Here is a 26,920-nt window from a genome sequence, read left to right on the forward strand (position 1 = left end):
GCTGATTTGGATACGTGTGAGCACAAATCCGACCACAGGGTGGGAGCTGCTCAGTAGAACTGACACAGATTTGCTGACTGAAGTGGTCGTGCTATAAAGGTGTTAGGTGAATGTGCTTGGGCATAGTGGTGATGGGCTGACTGCCGCACCCCTCCCTCTCTCCCGCATCCCTCCCTCCTCCCCGCCCTTCGGGGCGGTGCTTGGGGCTCAGCAGCCGCCCCCGGCTCAGGGCGCCTCTCCCGTTCCTTCTACTCCCTCGGCCTGGCACCGGCAGCACCGGCGGCGAGGGGCTCGGCCATGGGCACCAACGTGCCGCCCCGCCGGGAGCCGCCCGCCCAAGGTCCCCATGTAAGTCAGCGGCGCGGCTCCGCGCAGCCCGCGGGGGAGGGGGATGAGGTGGTGTGGGAGACCCCGGGAGCGGGGCGCCGCCCCGAGATGCCGTGCCTGGATCCCGCGGGGCCGGCGCCGGGCGGACGGGACGGGATGAGGAGCCCCCGATCCCCCGTGTCGCGTGGGATGTTGGCCGCCGTGCCGGAAGGTCCGCCGTGCTGCGCGGCTTCAGCCTTGCTGGGTAGTCCGTGTTAAGGTTTGAGAGCTGGCAGCCTTCGCTCAGCCGGCACCGTCTTTCTTGTGACTTCTCCGCGTACTGTTTAATGATGCGTTGGGTTTAAGCTCCCTCGTGTTAGGGTTAGCGCCGGGAGGGTGGTCGGAGAAGGTTTCAGGATGTTAGGTTTTAGCATTATCAGTCACTACATTTGTTTTGCTGTTGTCCTGGTGGCGATGAGGTATGGCCCTATTGTGCCGGGTGCTCGGTAGGCACCCATTGAGAAGAAAGATGTGGGGCCTCAGAAGATTCGCATCCCAAGCAGGTTATGGGCAGTGGGTGGGTGGGGAGCTGTAGGTGCCAGCGGACTGACAGGGAGCTTCGTTCTCTGTGGGGCTGTATTTCTGAGTAGATTTTCTCTGAATGCGTTCAGCTAACGGAAGTGAAGGTGCTGCTGAGGGAAAAGCAAAAGAGAGGCAGACAGAGGGAGAAGGGGACACTGAGCCATGGGGGCTGACGAGGTGCTCCCAAGGGGTTCAAGATCCCCACCAAACCCCAGGCAGGTTCTTGTTTCATCCCCTTGGGCAGCACTCTCAGCACAGGGTTTGCTCTGCCCAAGGTGGTTACTACTGGCTGCTCAATACGACCTGTAGAACAGGTTCATCCCTTTTTGTGTCTGTGACCGTAAGATATGACTGCATGCAGGAAAGATGCAGAAAAGACATCGGAGATCTGCTCTGCAGAGAAGCACTTGGTTGCGCTGGTGAACAGTAGGTTGGCCATAAGCCAGCAGTGTGCCCTTGTGGCCAAGAAGGTCAATGGTATCTGGGGTTGCATTTTTAAAAGAGCATGGCCAGCAGATCCTTCTGTTCTGCCCTGGTGAGGCCATGTCTGGAGTACCGTGTCAATTCTGGGCTCCCTAGTTCGAGAAAGGCAGGGAACTTCTAGAGAGAGTCCAGTAGAGGGCCACACAGATGGTAAGGAGCCTGAGCCTGGAGCATCTTCTCTATGAGGAAAGGCTGAGAGACCTGGGACTGTTCAGCCTGGGGAAGAGAAGGCTGAGAGATCTTATCAGTACTTATCAGTATTTAAAGGGCGACTGTCAAGTGTGTAGGGCCAGACTCTTTTTAGTGGAGTGCAGTAATGGAACAAGAGGCAGTAGGCACAAACTGGAATACAAGAAGTTCCAGATGAACCTGAGGATAAACTATTTTACTGTGAGGGTGACAGAGCACTGGAATAGGCTGCCCACAGCAGTTGAGGAGTCTCCTTCTCTGCAGATATTCAAACCCTGCCTGAACGTTCTCCTCTGCAACCTCCTGTAGGGAACCTGCTTTAGCAGGGGGTGGACTAGATGGTCTCCAGAGGTCCCTTCTGATTCCTACCGATCTGTGATTCTGTGATGTCTGCCAAAGTACAAAACCAAAGATGTGTGCCTGTACATGCAAAGAGGTCTTGTCCCATCTGAATGTCTTACCATGTTGTACTGAAATTCCTCTTTCTCAAAAGTGTGTCTTTACACATCCTGGCTTTCCTCTTGCCTCTCAGCCAGCTTTGAGCTCAGATCTGGCTCCCAGTCTCCCTCAGATCTGCAGGTGCTGAGAAATAACATCATCTTGGATATCCTCCAGTGACAGCATCCATCTAAGATACAGACTTTAAAAAAGTGGATTTCCAGCAAGCACTGAAAATATGTCCATAGTCTTTATTTTTAAATAAAAAATTCTTTGACAAAGTTTTTTTGACCTCTTGTAGCTGTGTTTCCCCATGGTGCCTTAAGTTTAAACATGACACCATCGTGGCATGACATCAGAGTCTGAAAAGAGTAAACCAACATAGAGATAGGAACTAACCTTATCAAAGCTCCCCATTCATAACAATGAAGTGAGCAGCACAGATGGCAACAGAAGGCAGAAGTCCTCCCTAACAGTAGAATATTACCACACAAAAACTGAGAGTAGTTTTTGACTTTTGGTCTTGTATCAGAAGGACCTTCACCTCTACTCCTGTGACATTTTATATTTAAGCATTCTACCTGCAGCCTGGAGTATTTAGCTAGTGAGACAGTTGGCAGCCCACGCCGTGGGAAATAATTAAGGAACTGAGAATCCCATCAATGCTATGATGCTCAAGAAAAGGGGATTTTTATGTATTACATAAAAATGAGACTAGGGCAGAGTCAAGGATCCCTCTAATATTTTTTGCAAACCTGCATAATTCCATGCGGTGGAAGTTGGTCGTAGTGACTTTCCCATTAAGTACCTTGCTTTAAAAACGCAAACCATCCTTTTGAAAATCCTTTTTGAATTGCCACATTTTTCTCACAATTCTGTTGTAAAAGAATGAGACGGCTCGTGGGACTTAGTGTGAGGCACAAGAGCATGCTACACATTGTCAGTACTGCAGAATTGCCTGGCAAGGTTTTAGACAGCACAGGCAAATAGTCCCCTTAGTCAAAGGCAGGGATGCTTATGCAGATTTCTAACATGACTGCCTCTGCAGCCAAGCTGATCAGAAGGTGTCTGTAACCATATGGCTCTGGGTGGCCTTCTACATCCTGGCACACATCTCGCCTTGTGAAAATAGGCTGCCTGTCTCTGGTGGTGTTCCAGGCGTACGGCCTTTCCAGGAGAGCCTCAGCACAGCCTGTGGAGGTTAGAGCACCTACTGGGAACGTCACCTTTGCTGCAAGGTCAGGGAATATTTTAGCAGTTGTTTTTAATTTGTAATTTGAGACTATCTTTCATTCAAACATTGAGTACCAAAATCAAAGCCCTAATGAAATACCATGCGTAGAAGTCCAGCTGAGAAAATGAGACTGTCCTGGAAGTTGACTAAGAATAACTGCTGATCACAACTCAGATGCTTTAGATGCAATTTTCTGTTTTAGTTAACTATGTAAAGGAAAGAAGTAAATTACCATTTACTGTATGAGTTGCTTTTTTTTTTTCCCTCCCCTTTCTAAATGTCATCCTGAACTTTAAAACTTTGCTCTTTGTCATTTGCAAAGTCCTGGCTTCCTGTCCAAGTAAAATGTGTTTACAGAAGGTCTGTGAAGTCTTCTTGCACAGTCCCTAGAGATTGTGCCTCCTTTAAATTTGTGCGTTTGTTCTTACTTTACCTTGACTTTTGCTTCTTGTTTGGAGAACAAAACCATTTCTGGAGACTGCGAGTAATGAAAATGTGGGCTATAGATAATCCAAACAAAAAATGAGGCTGTTTTATCCCTGGCATCAAATTAAAAACAAGAATGTACTTGTAGACAGTGCTTGGTGCTGTGCTTTTGACTGTCATCTGAGTCTTCCACAGCATTTCTGCAAGGATCTTCAAATGAAAAAAAAAAAAAAAAATTGTTTCAGGACCAGATAACAGCCACTTAATAGTGTAGGAATTAAGACTGCTCTAAAAGTCACACAAATAAAAATGATGTTTGCATAACTGAGCTAATAGGACCTGTCAGGAGGATTTGCCCATTTCTTAGTGAAGGCTATACACATATACACAGACATAGACACACACACACATACACGCAAAAGAAGAACAAGAAAGATTTCTCTCACTTCTTTGCACATTTTATATTGTCTTTAAAAATTTCCCCAGCTTTCCTGAAATTGCAAACTGTCTGTATTGTGTAGCATAACCATCTCTACAATCACCTTTTCTTTTTGTCTTCATAGAAGCTAAAAGCCAAATTAGACTTTTACAAATTACACAAAGCAATTTTACCATGGAAAAAAAGGATGAAATACATATTTACTTGTATCATTCTTCGGTCTAGATCTGAGCTTTGTCTGTGATTTATTTATTTGTAGCTATGTAGCAGTATTAACCCCCTAAAATTAGAAATTATGGACTAGCACATATTTGTCATCAGAGTCTCATTGAAAACACAGTTGCAAGCAAGTAGGATGTAGCACATTAGAAGCTATAAAAAAGCTGTAAAGCTTATGTACTAGCTGGACAAGACGAACAAGTAGAAACCTCCAGACCTGGTCACAGTGCTGGAAGTATTTATTAATACTGACAGAATGACAGAGTTCGATGCTGCAACATTCCTCACTGCCAGTCTTTTAATATTCTTTTCAATATCATATCTCAATTGTAAGTGGGAAAAATCAGGCAATCCTATCAGTAGATGTGCGTTTCTGCTTCTTTCCCACTCCTCCCAGCTTCTGGCTTGTCTTGCACTTCCTGCTCCATGGCAGCACATCCCTACACCTTTGTTGGAGCTTGCAAGCCTGCACAGACCCACAAGCACAGCAGCTCCTCTCTCGTTAGGGAGTCTGATCTGCCCTCAGTCTCTGCACCTGTTGAGACAAAAATGCCCACCACCAGTGACGACACTGACAGGAAGGTTGGAGTGAGGGCCAAGTGCTGGGTGGAATGTGGAACACAAGATTAGAGCCACAGCACTACTGGCAGATAATAATTTTGGTGTCTTACATCTTTAAGGTTGAGATAATACAGCATGCATGAAGGAGAAATGATGCAGCTTTAGCTTCCTCTTGAAAGCCAGACAGAAGATCAAGCTATGCTTTGTAACCGAGTCTGTTTAAACAGAATTAACAAGTTGTGGTAGAAGCCCAGGGTGAGGAAAACTGAGAATGCTTTAAGAACTTAATTTTGTTGTATGGCCTTTCACATTTGAGAGGCAGTTGCATCAAGCTAACTTGGCCATTTCTTCTGCATGTTTTCTTTGTCAAGTATGCCTGACGAATACCACTCCCAAACAAAGATGAAGTGAAAATGGAAATCTGTTTGTTGATAGACTTACCACTGTTCTTACTTAATGACAACAGCTGGCAACCATGTTGATTCCTCCCTAGCTTTTGTCCAAATACTATTGATTAGGTACAGTGGCCGTATTCATTCCTGTTTGAACACATCTTAGCCAGTTTTGAATAGACTGTCTTTTCTGCTTAACTGAGGCTTAGACACAGCACAGGCTTCAGCAGACTGCATCTTGCCATCCTGCTTGAAAATCCTGCTACAAGCATCACCCCAGCTAGGCTGCCATCATTGTTCAGCCCCACCTGCTTCAAAGCCAGCTTGAAGTGTGCTGTATCCCCTAGTGAATGCTTGACGTGTGTCAACAAGCATGAATCAGCAATAGCAATCATGTTTATTCTAGCAGAAGTGCGCACGAGAGGAACTTGAAACAGACAAACCATGTCCTTAAGAGCTTTTATCTCAAGTAAAGAAAACAGACCCTTGAAGCACTGGATTGATCGCACAAGCAGAGTGGATCATGCAATGGCAGCAGAAAGTGGGTCAGTTCCACTGTTTTATTTTTAGAGAGACAGGGTTGGGGGGGGGGAATTGTGTGAAGTTTCATTCAGTTAAAGATGTAGGCTCACGTCATCAGAGATTGTATGAAATGATATAAATCAATTGAAGTCGTCAGCACTCTTTTGCGTGGGTTTTATATAGGTACTATCTTAGCCCTCCTCGGCCAAGGAGGCCATCAGAACAGAGGCTGCCTTTCATACTGTGCATCTATTGCATCCTTCTGCTCTAGCAAGTTGCTGGAAATTTAATTCAAATTTTATAGGTAAGTATAAATTATACAATAAATCACCAAAAATCACCATATGTTATTGTTCTAGTAAGAAAAAGGTTATTAATCTGTTACAGAACACTGGCAACTCTAAAGTCTTGTGATGTCTTTATCCAATTCCTGTAATTTCAGTGAGAATACCAGTTCTCTTCACCTGGGGTTTTGGTGGACTTCATTTTATCATATGTTCTCCAATTTTCAGATATTTTTAAGTTTTCATTTCCTTGGCAAGGAACTCTGTGCCTAACAAGCTTACCAGCATCCATGTCATCTATCTGTAAAATTCTGAGCAGGGATGTGAGAGATCTGTGCTGTGAGGAGAAGAAAATAAAACTCCAAATCTTGCATAGTGTAAATGACTTCATCTCATCTTCTCTATCTCCTCTTTCTCTGAAACATCAGATATAAGTTGCAAGCCCATGCTGTGGTAATACTGACCTAAAATTGCTGTGGTTGCTTGCAGTAAGTATTGACTGCACTGCTCACCTGGTAGTTTTGTGAAGAACAAACAAGAAGATGCAGAACGGCAGTGTCTTATTATGCTTTTCCTGCTGTGTGCATCTGCTTATATTCCCATTGTACCATACGGTAGGTGTTACCCAGTCTGTTCCTATGAGGTACATTCATAACAGAGTGCATTCACAGCAGCTGAATGGTTCTGGACACCACTTTCCTCAGAAATAATGACTGCATCAGAAGGACCAGCTGTCCTGGAAGCCCTTACTTCTATTATTCAAGTTCTTTCATGCATTTTTGGTGGCACAATGTACAAGGACATGCACAGCTGCTTCTGGTTACTTGTGAAAATCTTAGACTGAGTTTTCACTTCCTTATACTCAGCAACTGGTTTTGACATAAATCAAACAGGTGTATGGGGAGTTAAAGAGGGAGATAACACCTACACTTGATGTACATGTTTAAAAAGACATGTCCCTTTGCTTTTGGGTGGGAGGAGGTAACTTCCGTGCAGAAGGCAGCGGCACTGAGTGTTAGCCCACGCTATCCATCTTCTGTACGACAGTCCGGTCAGGCACTGACAGGTGCCTTCTCCCAGGTGCAGGCCACAGTCTGTATTTGTCACTTCACTCAGGATGGCTTTCCAAACAGTGCGATCTCTAAGCCAGATGCAGACCAAAGGACACGATCAGATGGTCTTCTGTTCAAATGCTAAGCAGCAAACATGCCCTCTCTGGAAAAAGTCCATCTCCCGTTATTGATCCCATTAAGATGTTCTTTCTCTCTTGGAAACAGTCAATTTCAAGCAGAGTTTGAAATATTCCCAAAGATAAGTATTGCCTTAGGTGGATTGTTGTCTTTCTTCTCTCCCTTCCTCCCTTCCTCCCTTTCTACCTCCCTCCCTTCCTCCCTCCCCTCCTCCCTTCCTTCCTCTCTTCCTCTCTTCCTCCCTTCCTCCCTCCCTCCCTCCCTCCCTCCCTCCCTCCCTGCCTCCCTGCCTCCCTCCCTCCCTCCCTCCCTTCCTCCCTTCATTCCTTTCTTACAACAAAAGCCACTTAAGATGTCTTATGATTGAAAATTTCTATACTTGTTCCTCAAAACCTTGTGGGAAAGGGCAATTTTTTTTTCCCTAGTGAGGGGATAGGAGTATAACTTTTCTGATTCCTTTATTTTCTTTTAGTTGAGTTGCCCACAGGAGGCACTATGAAGATAAATCTTTCTTGAGAAGCTGAAATTGAAAGCAGAAGGGATATAACACATGTTATATAGGTCAATCTGAAAGTAATGTCTCCTATTTATTTACAAGAAAACTACAAGAGATACAAAGAGCACAATAGCACTATTTCAAAGAGCAAATTCTGAGTTACAAAATACTCTTTTTCAACGTAGTCCCCACCAATATCTGTGCCTTTTGCCAGCGATGAGCAAAGCCTGCATGCTGCTCTTGTAACACCAGTGAAGGCTGGTTGCTAGGAAAATGTTGCCATCACAGTTCATCTTTCATCAGCCTGAACAAATGGAAATCAGAAGGTGCCTATCTGTATGGTGGGTATAGCAATGTGCTCCACCATCTTCAAAGAGGTATTGGGCCTGGTGTTATAATGCTGCAAGAGAAAGGTTGTCTCCTTCTCTTGTCTAACTCTGGATGTTTGAGCCTTCAGCCTAGGCAGTGTCATGAAGTAGCAGTTAGATCTGATGGTTTGTCTGGCTTCCAGGAAATCCAGAAGGATCACCCCTTTCCTATCCCAAAAGACAGTGCACATCACTGTACCTGCTAAAGGCTGTGTGTTGTGTCTTGTTTTCTTTGATGAGGAATTCACGTGTCATCATTTGACGAATGGCCATTCTGACTCCAGCTTACAGTGGTGACACCACATCTCATCACTGGTAATGATGTGATCCAGGAAATGGTCACCTTCAGCCTCATATTGGTTCAATAGGTCCTGACAAACTGGCGTACAGTGTTCTTTCTGTTCCCATGAGAGTATGTGTGGGACCCAATTGGTGCAAACTTGGTGTTATTCTGACGTTGCAACCATTGTTTCCAATGCACAGGAGCCAGTACTCATCTCTGTTCATAATCTTCCTGTTTGCATGGATGAGCTGATCAAGACGCTCTTCATTTCATGGTGTGACAGCTGTATGCAGCCATCTGGAACATGGCTTATCTTTCACATCACTGTCACTACTGCTGAAACATGCCACACGCCACCTCAGTGTGTGACATCTGCTGTTTGGTCTCCATAAAAGTTCACCAAGTGTCAATGAATGCCAATGAGTGTGATTTTTTCTGCACAGAGGAATTCAGTGACCCACCTTTGCTTCGTACACGCTTCTGTGTCGGCCGTTATGGTGTCAGGGTGCCCCTCTACTGCCATCTCTCCCATGGTAACAAGATGTAATGGGATATTGGTGGGAAGGATGCACCTCTACTGCTGTACCACCACCACCATTCTCTGATGTCATGGGCCAATATCATAAAATAGTAGGAGAGCAGCCCTTGTGGATGGATGAACACACTTTGGAGAAAGACACACTTTGAAAGACACACTTTGGACTAAAGAACTGTCAGAGCGTAGGTGCCAAATAGATAAATGTGCCATGAGCTTGGTATTTTCTAAGTGTCTGAGGATGGATGGCCCTGCCACATCAGTCTGTCAGTTTCTCAGGCTTCAGCGGCACTAATCAGAGATCCATCAGGGAGAAAAATCGCAGTGAAGAACCCTCCTTTGACTAGGATTATGTGGCACTGCAGCATTTTATTTAGGCATTTCTGTAGGAAAACACAGTGGGCAAGTGCTGCTGAGGAACTGAACCCAGATCCAGGTCAGACCCAGCCTGAGAAAACGAGGCATCTTTTACAGTCATCTGAAACACACAGGTGTTGAGTAACGCCTGGAGGCAGGTTTTAAACCAGCTCCATCGCGGCACTGCCAGTGACGCTAACGGGATGAAGTCGATGCAGGCGCTCTCGGCTGAATTAACACCCGGGCCGCAGAACCGCGCGGCACAGCAGCACCCCCCGAGGGTCAGACACGTGCCCCAGCCGCGGATCCGCCGCTGCGCGCTTGTCTCTCGCCCGCCCACCGTGGGCGGGGCTGCTACGCGCGCGGCTCCGGCGCCGCCACTGCGGCCTCAGCGCGGCGCGGGGAGAGGCGGCCGCCGAGCGAGGTGACCGTCGGTGGGCCCTGAGGGGGCGGCCGCGCTGCGCCGCGGGGAGGGCTCCGGGCAGCCGGCGGAGGAGCGCTGCCTGCGGGGGCATCGCCGGGCGGGGCGCGCATGCGTCGCGTGGGCTGGTCGGGGGTGGGGGAGGGCGAGGGTCTGCCGCGAGGAGCAGCGGCTCCGCGGGCGTGCGGGCGGCCGGGCGCGGGGCTGGGCGCGGCGGCGGTGGGTGCAGGCGCGCGGGGACGAAGAGGGCCCCGGTGAGGCGGCGGGTCTGGGGGAAAGGAGGAGCGAGCTTGCGGGGAGGAGCGCCTCGCTTCTGCTGCGGGCCGTCAGGCGGCGGACGGTTCGGTTCGGATTGCTGAGGGTCGGCTCTCCTAGGGGAGCGCCTGCGGGGTGGGGAAAACCTTCGGTCTGGCAGCCGCAGAACGCCCGCCTGCACCGAGGCCTGCGCGTGGCTCACACGGGTTTGTTTGTTAAACTTGTGCTGCAGAGGGTACTAAAAATAATTCCGCTTCGGGGCTGCCCAAAACCTAGTGTTAACTGAAGCTGAAATGTGGAATTGTGTGCGGCAGCGTATGCGGGACTCCGGTGAGAGGTTTGTGTCTGATCCGGAAACGTCATTCGTGCGGCTTCAAAGGCACGCCTTAGGGATGTCGGTTTCACATCTTCGATGTGATTTCATTTGAATTCGTTGCTGTTTTTAGGCGTGCAGAGCTGGGATGTCCTGCGCAGGAGCATCTCCAAAAGAGGCTGGTTTAGAACTGGGAAAGCATTGTTGCTGCTGGGTCTGACTGCTGGTGATGTGGTTCAAGGTTGTGTGTGGTGATAAAGGGTAACACATGCCCTGACCTAAATGTACGTGGCTCTGCAGGCACTCTTTCTCCCATTTTCAGTTTGAGGGACTGAATGCCGTATGTGCACTTAAAATATTTGTAGACCGTTGGACAAAAGGAAAGATGAGATCACATGAAAGCAGCCATCATCTAAACAGATAACTGCGGAAGTTCTAGCAGGAGGAAGTAATTAATTTGTTTGAGGCGTTACTGTCTGAAAGTGTAATCCAGTATTCAATTAACAGAGTACAAGGGTCTAATGAAAATACAAATGTAATGGCTCACTGTAGAAAAAATACTATTAACTTATGGCTGGATTTATAGAATTCAGCTTAATTTGTCGTAAGAATAAGTCGCTGAAGTTCCAGGTTGTATCTGTTCTGCTGAAGGTGGCTGGCATTGTTGTTTTGCAAGGGTGAATGAGAAATGCCATTTCTGATGAGCTCAGTCATGGCAGCTGTCATTGCTTTTTGCCGCCCTTCTTTCGTTCTCAAAGGTAAATTGTGACTGATGGAGTTAGAGTAGGGAAAAAAAAGTCGCCGTGTCGATTATAGTTTCACAGAGCCTTAATGGATGGCAAGTGGAAACTAGAAATATCTTTTACCACTGACAACTTGAGACGGATTTCTGATAGTCCTAACACAACTGTTATGCAAAATATTTTTTGTTGTGGCTGTTATATGTGACAAAATGTAATATGCATGAAAAATAGGGAGAACTTGGAAAAACTGATGAATTTTGTAATTGTCACGAGGGTGGGATGCTAAAATAGCCTAATGGACTTTGTCTTAAAAATTTACTGAAAAATGAGATTTTTTTTTTCCCCATTTATAAGGCAGACATGGAGGAATATCTGTGCAATAGTGTCAGTAATAGAGAATCAACTAAAGGAAAATTATATTGATGTCAGAATGTGACAAAGCTAAAAACCTATTTCTTTTTGCATTATTTGTATTTTGTATTTGTATAGTGCACAGCATGTAACCCCTGGCTGTCATCTGACCTTGAGTCTTCTGTGAAAGTACAAAATTTGATCCTTCCATCATGGCCAAGACCTTGCGGAAGTAATTCTCTCTTTTCCCCACAGCAAACTTCCATTGCCCTGTAAATACCAAAAATTAAAGGAGCATGAAATCAGTCAGTGTTATTGTTGTGCTTACACAGCAGCTGCTTGGGAAGAGCTTCCCTAGCTATCTAAACAAGTACAGAGATTGATACTGCTATATCTGTGTCAGAGAGGAGCATCCTTCTGCATTAAGCTGGGAAAAGTCACCTCTAGTTTACTTGCCACTAAAATGCAGTAAAAATCTGACGTAGCATTAAATTTCTTACCCCAAGCATAATACTTATTTAAAATCCAGTTATTCTCAGAAAGAGAACTACAAAAACATACCTGGTCTGATGTTCTCCTACCAAAATGGTGATTTCTGTTGAGGGGAGAAAGGGAGGCAGAGGTGTAAATTGGGTTCCTCTATATTTTTTTAATGAATTTTTCTTTCTCTCTGAAGCTTTTTTTTTTTTTTTTTTTCCCCCCATTTTCTGAAATAACTGAAAAAAGCAAGGTAAAATGGTAAACATAGGGTAGGTAAATATTAAACAGGATTACAAAGTTTAATCAGCTATTTAACAGGTTAGAAGAGTCCATTAGAGTAAATGTCTTGCTACGTTACCTGCTGATGTTTGCTTTTTGTTTTGTTTTTGTTGTTGTTGTTTTGTTTGTTTAATTAAAAAAAAGTACTCAATTCCTGGGGCATCTTAATTGTTAAGATGTTAAGAATCCTTTTTTAAAAATAAACAACAGCAACAGCAATCAAAAATAGACTCCAGATCAACTACTGATTATTGTCATTATTGCCTCCAAAAATTGTTGTTTTACTGTAACTTGACCCAATGTTGTATTATTTAATATCTTGATGCACTTTGCCCCACAACATAGTATGAAAGGGGTTAGGAGTCAATATTTAACTCACTGTATTTCACCACAGTGTGTTTGACAGATACATAAACTGATTTGAGCAAAAACTTTCCTTTTGTTCACGGGGCCTGTCAGTGAATGTATCTCTTAGCAGTTTGTTCCATTCTGTAGTTCTAAAACAGATTTTTTTTTTCTTTGATTTATTTTTGTGTCAATAATTTTCTTAGCTAGAAAGTTCCATTAGAATAGGGAAAAGTCATCCTACTGTTTAGAATTATAGAATTATTTATATTGGAAAAGACCTTCAAGGTCGTAAAGTTCAGTCAGCAGCCTGACCTACCAACTCTGGTTGCTAAACCAGCTCCTTTAGTTATGCCTCTAACGCCTCTTAAATTCCTCCAGTGATGAGGACTGCAGCACTTCTCTGAGCAGCCTGTATCGATGCTTGAGCACACTCTCGAGGAGGAAATTCTTCCTAATGTCTATTTTAAAAATCCCCTGGCACAACGTGTGGTTTTTTTTCCTTATGTTTATCACCTGAGAGACCAACACCCTCTTCGCTGCAACCTCCTTTCAGGTCCTTCCAGAGAAAGATGAGGTCTTACTTCAGCCTCTTCCAGATGAAGCAGCCCAAGTCTCTCAGTCACTTCTCATAGCTCTTCTAGTCTCCAGTTTCATTGCTGTTCTCTGAACACTTCTCTGTAACTTAATATCCTTCTTCCAGAGCAGAGGGGACAGCCGCTCCCCTCGCCTGGCGGCAGCACTGGGCCTGCTGCACCCCAAGGTGTGGTTGGCCCTTTGGGCTGCCAGTACACAATGCTGGCTCACATTCAACTTGTCATCAGTCAGAACCTCCAGATCCCTTTCCATGGAGCTGCTCTTCAACCTCTTGTGTCCCAGTCTGCGTCTAACCAGGATTACCTTATCCATGTGCAGAATCTGGCACTTGCTCTTCTTAAACTTCTCGTGGCTGGTGCTTGCTCAGAACTCTAGTTTGTCAAGGTTTCCCAGCAAGACCTCTCTACCCTCAAGGGAATCAACAGTTCTTTCCAATTTAGTGTCATCAGTAAACTCACTTAGACTTCCTTTCAGTCCTGCAACCAAGTTATTTACAGAAACTTTAAAGAGAGCTGCACCTAAAAGAGAGCTCTGAGAAACCCCACTAGTGATTGGTTTCCAGATAGATTTAACTCACTGAGTATTGTTGAATGTCATACAGTTGGACTTGGCCCATTGATTTAGTCTAACCAGATTCCTCTGTAAATCCTTCCTACTCTTAAGCAGATCCACATGCCTGCCTAACTTGATATCATCAGCAAACTTAGTGAGGGTGCACTTGATCCTTCTTCCTCTGGAAGTGGATATGTAATAAAAGTGTTAAATAAAACTAGCTCCACGACTGATCCCTGGAGAATATCACTGCGGATCAGCCACCAACTGGACTGACTTCTGTTTGCCTTTTGAGCTCATCCATCCAGTCATTTCACCTAGCTAACTGTACACCTGTCCAAGCCATGAGTAGCCAGTTTCACCAGGAGAATAGTATGGGAGATGGTGTCAAACACTTCAGAATTATTAGAATTCAAATAGACAACATCCACAGCCTTTCATAAAGCTATGCTGGCTGCATTGATCTCTCAATTGTTCCATGTCTGCTGTTTGAGAGTTTTCAAGAGGATCTGCTCCATAACCCTTCCCAGTACCAAGATGAGTACAGGCAGAGCTGTAGCTGCCTTAATCCTCTTTCCTGCCTTCCTTTTAGACTGGAGTCACATTCACTGACTTCCAGTCATCTGGGACCTCCCAATTAGCCAGGACTGTCAGCAAATTTTTGAGAATGGCTTGGTGAGTGCTTCCACCACCTCCTTCAGTACCCATGGATAAACTCCATCCAGCCCTTTGAATTTATCAATATTAAAAAGATGTAATAGGTTATCTGTTGTTTCCCACTGAACTATAGGTGCTTCATCTTGTTCTCTGTCACCATCTTTTAACTCAGAGGGGTTGTGTATCCTGGGAACAGTTGGCCTTCCTAAAAAAAGCAGGCAAAAAGTCATAGAATCACTCAGATTGGAAAAGACCTTAAAGACCATTGAGTCCAACCACGACCTAACCATACTACCCTAACTCTAACAACCCTCTGCTAAATCATGTCCCTGAGCACCACATCCAAACAGTTTTTAAACATATCCAGGGATGGTGACTCAACCACCTCCCTGGGGAGCCTATTGCAGTAAGTATCTTAACCATAACTTAATCATTAAGTCATTAAGTATCTTAACATTGTCATCATCTTCCATCACTGCATTTTTCCTCATATCTGATAAAGGATGGAGGTTCTCCCTAATCCCCCTTTTGCAGTTGATGCATTTATAAAAGCATTTTGTATTGTCTTTGACTGTAATAGCTAAATTGATTTCCAGCTGAGCTTTGGCCATTCCAATTTTCTACCTGCACAAGTTGACCACAGCTTTGTAGTTTTTCTACACTGTTTGCTCCCTTTTTCAGTGTTCCAGAGTTTAAGAGTTACAATTGAACTCTGTAGTATTTAAATATTGTTCGTATAGAATATGTGAATTACCTATAGAAGAAAATGTGTTAAAATAGTGAGTTCTAAATAAATGAAAAGAACAACCCTACTCTTTATTTTCTGAGATCTTTTAATGTTAAGTACTGTAAGATATCAGTTGTCTGCTAGCAGTGGGTAAGGCAGTATATGTCTATAGTTATGGGCTACACTTACATATGCTGTTCATAACGGGTGCCATTTATTTGCTTTAACATTGTTACTAATGGTTTCTATTTATTAATTCATTTATTTTTTAGGAACTGTATTTCAAGAATCTTTCAAAACAGAAACAAAAAGAAGACATGGAGAAGAATGGAAACAACCACAAACTTCGTGTTTGTGTTGCTACCTGCAACCGTGCTGATTATTCAAAATTAGCTCCTATTATGTTTGGTATTAAGGCAGAACCACAGTTCTTTGAGCTTGATGTCGTAGTGCTTGGTTCCCACTTGATTGATGATTATGGGTAAGGTGGATTTTTGTATCTCTCCCATTCTCATTCTGTTTCTGATGTGTTGGCAGTACAGTCATGAATGCTAGGTCACAAAATGCTTGAAATCATGAAAGCACATAACAAAATTTTAAAAATCATTTTTCAGACATTATATTCTGTCTCAATTTTCAGCTTCTACTAAGATTGCTTTTTTTTTCTTTTTTTTTTTTACAAATCAGTCTTGGAATTTTAGAAAGTTTTGTGTAAGTGCTGGAACTGAGGTTTTCAACACAGTTTCTAATAAAGTGAACAATTCAGTTCATTCAGACTTACCTTAGAATCTGGTTATCGTCAAATGAAAATGTGTTACAATTTTGAATTTTCATGGCAAAAAGATAACTTGCAGTCATTCTAAGTTGAAGATCTTGTAATTTACATACTTACTGGATAAAGTTTTTATATAACTGGTATTGCAGGTAAATACTGTTAGTTCTCACCTCCAGGATTGCAGGGGAAGAAAGCAGCGTAGGATAATCTCTTTCTTACAAAATGAGTGACTAGAGGTAGAGGAAGGAGAGGTATTAGATATCATTTGGCAGGAGAGATTAGGGTCCCCTTCCTAATAATGTGTAAGTGAGCAGTCACATTACCTGCCTTGGTAGATGGAATGTCTTGTTTCTGATCCTTTCCTTTGTAAGAACTTCCTATATCCCAGATAAGCATTCTCCTATCTGCTGAGGGAAAGGAGGAAGGCAGAAGGAAGAATGTGTATACTTTTGCTGGGGTTCTTTATGTCTGATCTTGCTCCAGATGCCTTTATCAAACTGGGCTAAGATAATTAAACTGTTAAGAAAACACTTTGCAAGTCAAAGTAAGGTTTTGGCATAACGGTCTCAGCATTCGAGCACTGTTAAACAATTAGAAATGTCATGCATATCTTCAAGTAAAAGCACTTTCTGGGTTTCCCAACCAGCAATTTTGGCACATGATAAGTTAAGGTGTGATTTTTTTGTGAGGTCATGGGTAGTTTTGTTACATCAGACTGCAAAGAGAGGAAATGTAACTGCTGCCCATTCTCAGTACTGTGCTCTGTTTCTTGCTTTGCACTGGCCATTGTTTTCATCCAATAATATGGTAATGTGAATTCAATACCTTAAAACTAACCTGATTCAAAACAAACAAACAAAAAAAACCCCTGTTGTCAGGTTAGCATATGGTCAGGCTGGAAAAATAAGCCAGTCCTGCTTCGCGAGCTGAAGAGGGTTTTTTGTTGTTCCAGTCTGATTTAAATTAATTTATAAGTGTAACCTTTAGATAAGAGCAGTGAATGTAGATAGGTTGAAGACAAAATGGGAAAACTTTTTTTTTTTTTTTTTCTCTCTTAGGTTTAAGCAAGCAGCAGTCTTCAGCGTTGCATTTTTTTCTGTTGTATTTATACATTCATCCAGCAAGGTCTGTTTATTGGTGAAGAACTGGCATATCTTTTCAGAAAAGAAAATGAGCCATATCAGTTTTCCAGTAGACCCCGCAAAGACATGAATAAAGAGTTTAGTTTCTGGGGGTTCTGGAACATGCTTAGCAAAACTTTTTATTAAAGGTGTACAGAAAACTTGATGGAATTGGAGTAGGAGGAATGATCTTTATATAGACTAAAGTGTTCCCAGATTAGTTTCCTTAGTGAGGGAGACTTGATATGCAGGCTTTTGTTCAAACATAGTACAACTATTCTAGTGTTCTGGTGTGCAATTATGTTGTCAAGCTGTGTTGCTGTAAATCCAAGTTCTATTTCCACTAACCCTTTCTCTCTTATCTTCAGTAACACTTATCGCATGATTGAACAAGATGACTTCGATATTCATACAAGATTGCACACTATTGTGAGAGGGGAGGATGAGGCAGCCATGGTGGAATCAGTAGGCCTCGCATTAGTGAAGTTACCAGATGTCCTGAACCGCCTGAAACCTGACATAATGATAGTTCATGGTGACAGATTTGATGCTTTGGCACTAGCCACATCTGCAGCCCTGATGAATATTCGCATTCTTCACATTGAAGGTGGGGAAGTCAGTGGGACCATTGACGACTCTATTAGACATGCTATCACCAAACTTGCCCATTACCACGTGTGCTGCACAAGGAGTGCAGAGCAGCATTTGATAGCCATGTGTGAAGACCACGATCGCATCCTTTTAGCAGGCTGTCCTTCATATGACAAGCTTCTCTCTGCCAAAAATAAGGACTACATGAGTGTTATACGTGTATGGCTAGGTGAGCATCCACTTCTTTATGGTTTTCGAATGACTTCAGACAAACTCACTGAGTTCTTAATCCATGGTCTGTGCTGCCTTGGGGATCTATTGCCCAGTGATTCTAGGAAATGTATGGGAAACAAAGAAGGACAGACTTATTGGTAGTGGGTTTTGTTTTAATGGGGGATTATTATGAAAGTATTTCTTCTAAAGAAAAAACAAACAACGAGAAGGAATGTATTTGATACCAGTATTACCATAGCTTTATTTGTACATTTGGCCTTATTCTGTATTTATTCTGTATGTAAGAAAAGCTGCAAATCAGTCTTAGCAGAAAATTTAGTCCTTTAACAAAGTAAAAAAAACAAAACAAAACAAACACCACCACCAAGACCTTCTTAAATTGGTAATTTCTCTGATGCAAACAATTTAAAAATAGACTTTTTCCTATATGAACACTTTTATTATGGTGTAAAGAATGTGTCAAAAGAGAATCAGAGCTATTTAGAACTAATCTAAAAAGAATTGAGCAAATTTACATTCTGAACGTTCCTTTGCAGAATTTATTGTAATAGGGCCATATGTGCTTACCACTTTTGATTTACTTAGAAGTGTTTCCTGTAAATGTTGATTTTTTTGTGCTTTCTAGTTAAATTTGACAAAGCAGTCTCCTATAATGCACAGTAGCCTGAGTACTTGGAAAATGGAATCTTATTAGATTAGCAGGTGACTGTGTAGCAGATCAGCTGTTTAATAAATACGCAAAAACAAGTATAGCTTTAGGAATAAAGTCTTTGCATGATGATGGAGAGCTGGCGGAAAACCCAAGTAATGAGTGATAATGACAATCACAAACCACAAACCTACTCATCTCCTGTTGTGATGCGGCCCTTCAGGAAGATTCATTTCTTGCTGCCGTCAGTGAAAGTTAAGAGCAGCTTCAAAGCTTTCATGTTATTACAGACTCAGGGAGATGTGAGAACAGCTCTCAGCTCTGGTTTAGACCTGCAAAGATTGAGATCTAGGCCTGAAAGTTAACAGTGTGTTGAGCTTTGGAGAGTAAAAGTTATGAGTCATGCCTAGAGAGGTAAATAATAAGCTGTCACATCACTCCCTCCTCTTACTGTTCTCTGCTACTGAAAAACAAAAAACACTTTTCTTCTTCTTTCCATTTGAACAGGTGAAGATGTTAAACCCAGAGATTATATAGTTGCTCTGCAACATCCTGTAACCACAGATATTAAACATTCCATAAAGATGTTTGAACTGACACTAGATGCGCTCATTTCCTTTAACAAGAGAACGCTTGTTCTATTCCCCAATGTAGACGCAGGTGAGTAAAATGCCTGCGTGACAGAAGGACGGATAACTAGTTGTGAAGCATACATTGGTTCATACAGAGTGCTTTTTCCCAGAATCTCCAGCCAGATGGAAATAGCTGGATGATCTCAGCGTCAGACTTGCATCCACTGCAACTTGTCCTTGTCCAAATTGCTGAAGGACATCACAGCTTTTCAGTGTGGAAGGAAGATGAAGGGAAACTGTATTACATATGGAAGCAACATGCAATGCCTCCTGCACTAACTGAAAAATTATGTTAGATTTGTTGAAATGATTTTGGGGATTAAACTTAAGTTTATGTGCCTGAAAGGGAACAAAAACAGCCCAGAGGTGACAATTCAGTAGGCTGCTATTCACTTCTTTGTGTGTTGAGACTCTCATTGAACTTTTTTCCTTTATTCATGTCTTTTGCTTTTGTGTAGGAAGCAAAGAGATGGTTCGGGTGATGAGGAAAAAGGGCATTGAACATCATCCCAATTTTCGGGCAGTGAAGCATGTCCCATTTGACCAGTTCATTCAGCTAGTTGCCCATGCTGGTTGTATGATTGGTAACAGCAGTTGTGGTGTCAGAGAAGTGGGAGCATTTGGCACACCTGTTATCAACTTGGGGACACGCCAGACAGGAAGAGAAACAGGTAAGTGTTTGCATAACTACTTTAATTTTTTTGTAGTTCTGAAGGTTTTTTGTTTCACTTAATAAAGTAAAACAAAGGCTTTACAGAGACCATCTGCAGTGTCAGTACAACTTAATTTTTGACCTCTTAAAGCTTTGCTGGCTATTCCCATATTTCTGTATCATGTTAGTGATGAGATAATGAGGCATTTATCTGTAGACAAGTTAAATATAGATCTCCATTTGCAATGCGTCCCGTTTAGCAGAGAGGGGACTAATTGTTATCCTTTATAGCTACTTCCATGTTCACTTGTATTTATTTTTCACTTTAAGAACAGGAACCCATCACCACATTAGGAATTGTGTATTGTATATATAAATCTGTATTGTGGTATTTCAGTCATGCAGATTGACCACTTGTCTGTGGTTTTCACTGTACTTACAGAATTCTGTTGAAAACTAGTACTCTACCCTTCATGTTCTGTAAGAGTAACGTTGATTTGGCTGGAGTCTTCTGGTCAGAAGAACTAAAAATGATTACTTCCCTATTCATTTGTAAAGCAGTTCTTATCCTCTAACATCATTTAAGTAGGTGACTCGTCCTATTTTGTTATTTTCATCTAGGTGAAAATGTTCTTCATGTTCGTGATGCTGACACACAGGATAAAATTCTGCATGCGCTACAGCTCCAGTTTGGTAAGCAGTATCCATGGTAAGTATGTTTCACATGGGGGGGGGGGTATAGAAGTAGTTGAGGAAAGTATTTAGATATGGCTTGTCGTATTTGATCACAGACTTTTTAGTGTGCTAATCTGAGGTTACTAATGATGTTTTGATATAATTGGTAGTTTAACATCTAGCAGAAAGCAAAGAGGAGAAAATTCATATATTAGTTTAGACTAGAATTATGAAGACAGCTCATTCCATAGTGGAACACAGAGTATGGGGAGAACATCCTGCCTGTCTACATTTGACATCTGCTTGAAAGACACAGTACTTTGTAGCAGGATTGGCTTCAGGCATAATAAGTGCAGGGCCATGAGTACAAACTCTCAGAGAGGCTGCTGGATGTATTCACTGCTCTTCATACGTACAGTACTGAGCCTCAGTTCTAAAACATCTGAGCTCTTAAAAACTTCAGGATGTTGCATATGTTTCATTAAGGACAAGACTCAAGAGTGTATTGGTTAAAGATCTCAGTATAATAATAAAACTAAACACTGGAGAACTAAATGTCTGATATTATTATGTACAGAGATATTTAAAAATGAGACTTATCTGTAGCAAACTGATGTAAATGGGAGTCTTGAGAGGTCTTCCCAGGAGCCAAGATCTGGGACATCGCTGAGAGGGTACCACAGATTGTCGAGAGCACAGACTACTATCCCCTGTTGCTCTTTCACATGGGCATGAAGGATGCAGTAAAGCAGAACATGGGCAGAATCCAAGAAGACTATAAAACCCCATTGCAATCAACTGGGGAATGAACCAGGCCAACCAGAATAGTGGCAGATGTGTTTTTAGCTGTGTTGCATGACAAGAGCCACAAGAGCTCACAGGTGTGTATAGCTACAGGGGATCCTCTTGCTTCCCTCTAGGGATACTTGCACCCTCTGCTCCCTTTTCTTCTCTAAAGTGCCTGTATACCAATGCAGCATGGGGAATAAACAGGAGGAAACAGAGATTTATGTGCAGTCACAGGGCCGTGATTTCACTGCTGTCGCAGAGACATGGTGGGACAGCACATGTGACTGGGAATGCTGTCATGGATGAATATGTCCTTTTTAGAAAAGACAGGCCAGAAAGGTGAAATGGTGGAATTGCTCTTTATATGAAAGAAAAACTGGAATGCATTGAGCTCCATGTAGGGATGACTGATGAATGAGTGGAGAGCTTGTGGGGGAGAACTAAGTCATAGACTAATACGGGTGACACCGTTGTTGAAGTTTACTACAGGCTGCCTGATCAGGAGGAGGAAATTGATGGGGCCTTCTATAGACAGCTGAAAGTAGTCTCACAGTCCCAGGTGCTGATTCTTCAAGCACCTTGATAATTGCAGGAAAATCATCACTGCCAGGAGCACACAGTCCAGGAGGTTTCTGCAATGAGATGAAGATAACTTTTTGTGGCAGATCATGGAGGAGCCAATGAGGAGAGGTGTGCTGCTGGACCTTGTTCTCACAAAGAGGGAAGGGTTTGGTTATATGATGGTTGGGAGCAGCCTGAGATGCAGTGATTGTGAGATACTGAAGTTCAGAACCTTACATGGAAGAAGAAAGGTACTGAATAGGATTAAAGGATTACCACTCTGAACTTCAGGAGAGCCAGCTTTGACCACTTCAAGAACCTACTTGGAGGTATCCCAGTAATTAGAGCATTGGGAGGCAAGGAGGTTGGAGAGAGTTGGTTAACATTCAAGCAGCACTTCTTCCAAGCTCAAGTTCAGTGCATCTGTAAGAGAAAGAAATTCTGCAAAGGTGGCAGAGGACCTACATGAATGAACAGAAAGCTCATGGAAGAACTCAAATGGAAGAAGATGATCAGTGCAATGTGGAAAAGAGGTCTCGCTATGAGGGAGGAATATATGAACGTAGGCAGGGAACACAGGGATACAACAAGGAAGGCTAAGGCTCACCTGAAATTAAATCTGGCAAAGGAGGTTAAGGACTACAAGAAGGACTTCTTTTAAGTATTTGAATAGCAAAGGGAAGACCAGGGAGAATGTGGGTTGCTGTTGACAGAAGTGAGTGCCCTGGTAACAGGGACACTGAGAAGGTGAAGTTACTGAATGCCTCTCTTGCTTTAGTCTTTACTTCTAAGACTGCCCCTTAAGAATCCCAGACACTGGAGATAAAAGAAGGTCTGGGGAATGGAAGACTTCACTTTGGTCAATGAGGATCTGGTCAGAGATTGTCTTTGCAAACTCGATACACACAAATCCACAAGCCCTGATGGGATGCACTAATAGGTGCTGAGGGAGCTGGCAGAAGTGATTGCTACACTACCCTCTGTCATCTTTGAAAGGTCATGGGGAATGGGAAAGGTGCCTGAGGACTGGAAGAAAGCCAATGTCACTCACGTCTTCAGAAGGGCAAGAAGGAGGACCCGTAAAACTACAGGCCTGTCAGCCTCACATATGTCCCTGGGAAGGTGGTAGAGCAGTTTATTCTGGATGGCATCTCCAGGCAAGTGGAAGAAAGGGAGGTTATCAAGCATAGTCAGCATGGATTCACTAAGGGTAAATCATGCTTGATCAATCTGGTATAGCCTTCTATGCTGTCATGACCATCTAAGTAGATGAGGGGAAGGCAGTGGATGTTGTGTACCTTGACTTCAGCAGGGCTTTAGACTCTTTCTCCTACAACATCCTTGTAATGAGGTCAAGTCAAATGTGGGATAGATGAGTGGAGGTCAATGAGGTGTATTGAGAACTCGCTGACAGAAAGAGCTCAGATAGCTCCAATCAGTGGCAGAATCCAGTTGGAGGCCTGTAACTAATGATGTTCCCCACGGGTGGTTACTGGGCCCAATCTTACTGAACATCATCAGTGACCTGGATGAAGGGATGGAGTTCACCCTCAGCAAGTTTGCTGGTGATACAAAGCTGAGAGGAGTGGCTGACACACCACCGGATGATTGTGCTACCATTCAACAAGACCTGGAAAGGCTGGTAAGCTGAGCAGAGAGGAATCTGATAAGATTCAACAAAAGCAAGTGTAGAGTATTGCACATGGGGAGAAGTAATTGCATGGCCAGCAGATTGAGGAAGGTGATCCTTCTCCACTCTGCCATGGTCAGGCTACATCTGGAGTATTGTCCAGTTCTGGGCTCCTCAGTTTAAAAAAAAAAAACAAAAAACAAAAAACAAAAAAAACCAAACTTTTGAAGAGAGTCCAGCAGAGGACCACAAAGATGACTAGGGGGCTGGAGCATCCATGTAGTCTTCCTAGTCTTCAGGAAAGCCTTTGACTCGGTCCCTCACAGGCTTCTTCTGGGGAAACTGGCTGCCCGTGGTCTGAACAGATATACACTTGTTTGGGTAAGGAACAGGCTACAGGGCCGTGCCCAGCGGGTCGTGGTGAATGGAGTGAAGTCCAGCTGGCGACCCGTTTCAAGTGGTGTCCCCCAGGGGTCGGTACTGGGGCCCATCCTGCTTAATATCTTCATTGATGATCTAGATGAGGGAATTGAGTGTACAAACTGAGTAAGTGTGCAGATGACACCAAGCTGGGAGGTGGTGTTGATCTGCCTGAGGGTAGGGAGGCCCTTCAGAGAGGGATTTAGACAGGCTGGACTGCTGGGCTGAGGTGAATGGGATGAGGTTCAACAAGGCCAACTGCCAGGTCCTGCACTTTGGCCACAACAACCCCATGCAGCATTATAGGCGTGGGGATGAGTGGCTGGATGAGTGTGGAGAAGGACCTGGGGGTGTTGGTTGATGCTTGGCTGAACATGAGCCGACAGTGTGCTCAGGTGGCCAAGAGGGCCAACGGCATCCTGGCCTGCATTAGAAACAGTGTGGCCAGCAGGAGCAGGGAGGTGATCATCCCCTGTACTCAGCACTGGTGAGGCCGCACCTCGAGTATTGTGTTCAGTTTTGGGCTCCTCACTACAGGAAAGATGTTGAGGCCCTGGAGCATGTCCAGAGAAGGGCAACAAAGCTGGTGAGGGGTCTGGAGCACAAGTCTTATGAGGAGCAGCTGAGGGAGCTGGGATTGTTCAGTCTGGAGAAGAGGAGGCTCAGGGGAGACCTCACTGCACTGTACAACCTCCTGAAGGGAGGCTGTGGTGAAGAAGGTTTTGGCCTGTTCTCCCAGGCAACGAGCAGGACATGGGGTAATGGCTGCAAGTTGTATCTGAGGAGGTTTAGGTTGGACATAAGAAGAACTGTTTCTCTCAGGGGATGGTGAGGCACTGGAATGGCTGCGCAGAGAGGTGGTAGAGTCGCCGTCCCTGGCAGTGTTCAAGAGGCGTCTGGATGACGTGCTGTGTGATATGGTTTAGTGCTTGTGGTGGCAATGGTGATGAGGAGACGGTTGGACTGGATGATTTTGTAAGTCGTTTCCAGCCTTATGATTCTATAATTCTATGATCTCCTGCTTAAGGAAAGGCTGAGAGATCTTGGACTCTTCAAGCTGAAGAAAAGAAGATTGAGAGGGGATCTCATCATTGTTTATAAATATCTGAAATGTGGGAATCAAATGGATGGGGACAGACTCTTTTTGGTAGTGCCCAATGACAGGACAAGAGACAGTGGACAAAAAGTGCAACACAGAAGTTCTATTCAAAGACAAGGAAGAACTTATTTACTATGGGGGTGACAGAGCACTGGAACAGTTTGCCCAAAGAAGTTGTGGAGTCTTCTTCTGCAGAGATATTCGAAACCCATCTGGATACTTTCTTATGGTACCTACTGTGGGGAACCTGTTTTACCAGGGGGTTGGACTAGATAATCCTCTGAAGTCTCTTCCAACCCCTACGATTCTGTGATTCTGTGAACATACCATTTATTACTATTACTACCATTTATTACTATTACTACTTGTTATATTTGTGATATCTTGTCTGAGTGTGTAGCATGTTCAGAAACTCAGTTCTTAGTATCTGTAATTTTAGATTGTTATTCTGTGGGGCCTTTAATTGAACTCTTATTTGCTTTTTTTTTTTTTTTTTTTTTTTTTTTTTTGGGTTAAGAACTTTCCAGTTTTTTCCATCCCGTGTTCCATATTCCTAAACGAAGCTAATGTCAGGCTTGCACAATCTGTTGTTGTGTGTGATCTTCAAGCTACTGTACTCTATCTACCACATACCACAATATACTTGAGTAGTCGAAAGTGTAATGTTATCATAATAGTGATACTATAATTTTGTAACGATACAGTATCACAGCCTTCTGTCATTTAAAAAGATTTGGAGATTGCAGTGTTACTTCCATTTAAATTGTTTGTTTTTTTTTTTTCATATTATAGCTCAAAAATATATGGTGATGGTAATGCTGTTCCAAGGATTTTGAAGTTCCTTAAATCTATTGACCTCAAAGAGCCATTGCAAAAGAAATTCTGTTTTCCTCCTGTCAAAGATAATATCTCTCAAGATATAGACCACATTCTAGAGACACAGAGTGCTTTGGCTGTGGACTTAGGTGGAACAAATCTCCGAGTAGCAATTGTCAGTATGAAGGTAAATACTATCCTTCTAGCTATTCTGCAAACTTCTGGGGACTTTGTGGTTCTTTTCCTAGAATGGAGATATGCTTAGGATGCAGAAGACTTGAGGAAAGAAACAGTATGGTCCTAGTTGCATACCTTCCGCACAAAGTCGTATGATCTTAGAAGTACAGGGCAAGTTTCTGATTTGTTGGCCTGAGTTCACCATGCAGCTTTTCATTTGTCAGCAAAGAGGGAAGGGTTCCATACCCTGTCTCATTACTTTCTTGTTCACTTACACAGCTATGTAACAGATGCACAGAACCACTTTTAGTAACAGCCAGTATTTATAAAAGCAGTGTACTCAGAGGAGATGGTGGGTGGTCACAGGACACAGAGTTTTACATCTCTTCTACCTGGAGAGGAAAAGGTAGTAAGTAATCAAAAAATCTTAGTATCTTCCTACACAGCATCATGATAAGTAGCGGCACCAAACCGTACATGGAAAAGCATTCTGTGTAAGACATAACACCACAGAGATGTAAACCACTTGTAGAGAGGCAGGCAAAAAATAAAATACTAATTACGGGCCTGGAAAACAGGGAAAAGTTGAATACACTAGAGTTGTTTAATACAGAGAAGAGAAAAATACTTTAGAAAAAAGCCTTCAGATATGTAGAAGCCTTTTCTGAAAGGAGAAAAAATTAGTCCAATATGTGTATGAAGAAACAGCAATAGATTAAAACTACAGAGTGGAAAATTACTCTAAAGGATTTTTTACTATCCAACTTAGCTGTAAATTCAAAAGTTGGAACAGGTTGTTTGGGACAGTATGATGTCTTCATCACAGAAATAGTAGGAACTACTTTTGAAATAGGCTTGAAATTACAGCTTGAAATTAGAATGTGCAGGGAGAGTTAATGGTACCCATGCTTAGAACTTCACCTACCCATTTGTCTGCTAACATGGCCCAGTAAGAACCTTTTCTTTCCCTATGCCATAGAACGGATAAGGATGCATTGTGTGCATAGTTTTGCTTCCTACAGACAGCATATCATGGGTGCTTGCCAACTAACTCAACAAGGTGAAGATAATTAGT

At 43.3% G+C, this 26,920-nt stretch overlaps 1 protein-coding gene across 6 annotated transcripts in view; it reads left to right on the plus strand.

Annotated features, from left to right (window-relative positions):
• Positions 1–213: 213 nt before the first annotated feature.
• GNE (glucosamine (UDP-N-acetyl)-2-epimerase/N-acetylmannosamine kinase) overlaps positions 214–26,920 on the plus strand; it is a 37,062-nt gene continuing 10,355 nt past the window's right edge. The window contains exons 1-8 of one of the 6 annotated variants that reach the window (XM_048932163.1): positions 9,648–9,728; positions 10,427–10,577; positions 15,297–15,505; positions 17,289–17,740; positions 18,902–19,054; positions 19,485–19,697; positions 20,300–20,387; positions 25,645–25,855. In XM_048932163.1, coding sequence (XP_048788120.1) covers positions 15,342–15,505; positions 17,289–17,740; positions 18,902–19,054; positions 19,485–19,697; positions 20,300–20,387; positions 25,645–25,855 — 1,281 coding nt within the window. In that variant the 5' untranslated portion in view covers positions 9,648–9,728; positions 10,427–10,577; positions 15,297–15,341. Of the gene's footprint in view, positions 349–9,615; positions 9,729–10,204; positions 10,318–10,345; positions 10,578–15,296; positions 15,506–17,288; positions 17,741–18,901; positions 19,055–19,484; positions 19,698–20,299; positions 20,388–25,644; positions 25,856–26,920 lie in introns of those variants that run through there. The other 5 variants (XM_048932161.1, XM_048932160.1, XM_048932166.1 and 2 more) reach the window with 5 other exon arrangements.

This window comes from Lagopus muta, chromosome Z (genome assembly GCF_023343835.1).
Source record: "Lagopus muta isolate bLagMut1 chromosome Z, bLagMut1 primary, whole genome shotgun sequence".
In the NCBI taxonomy this organism is placed as follows: domain Eukaryota; kingdom Metazoa; phylum Chordata; class Aves; order Galliformes; family Phasianidae; genus Lagopus; species Lagopus muta.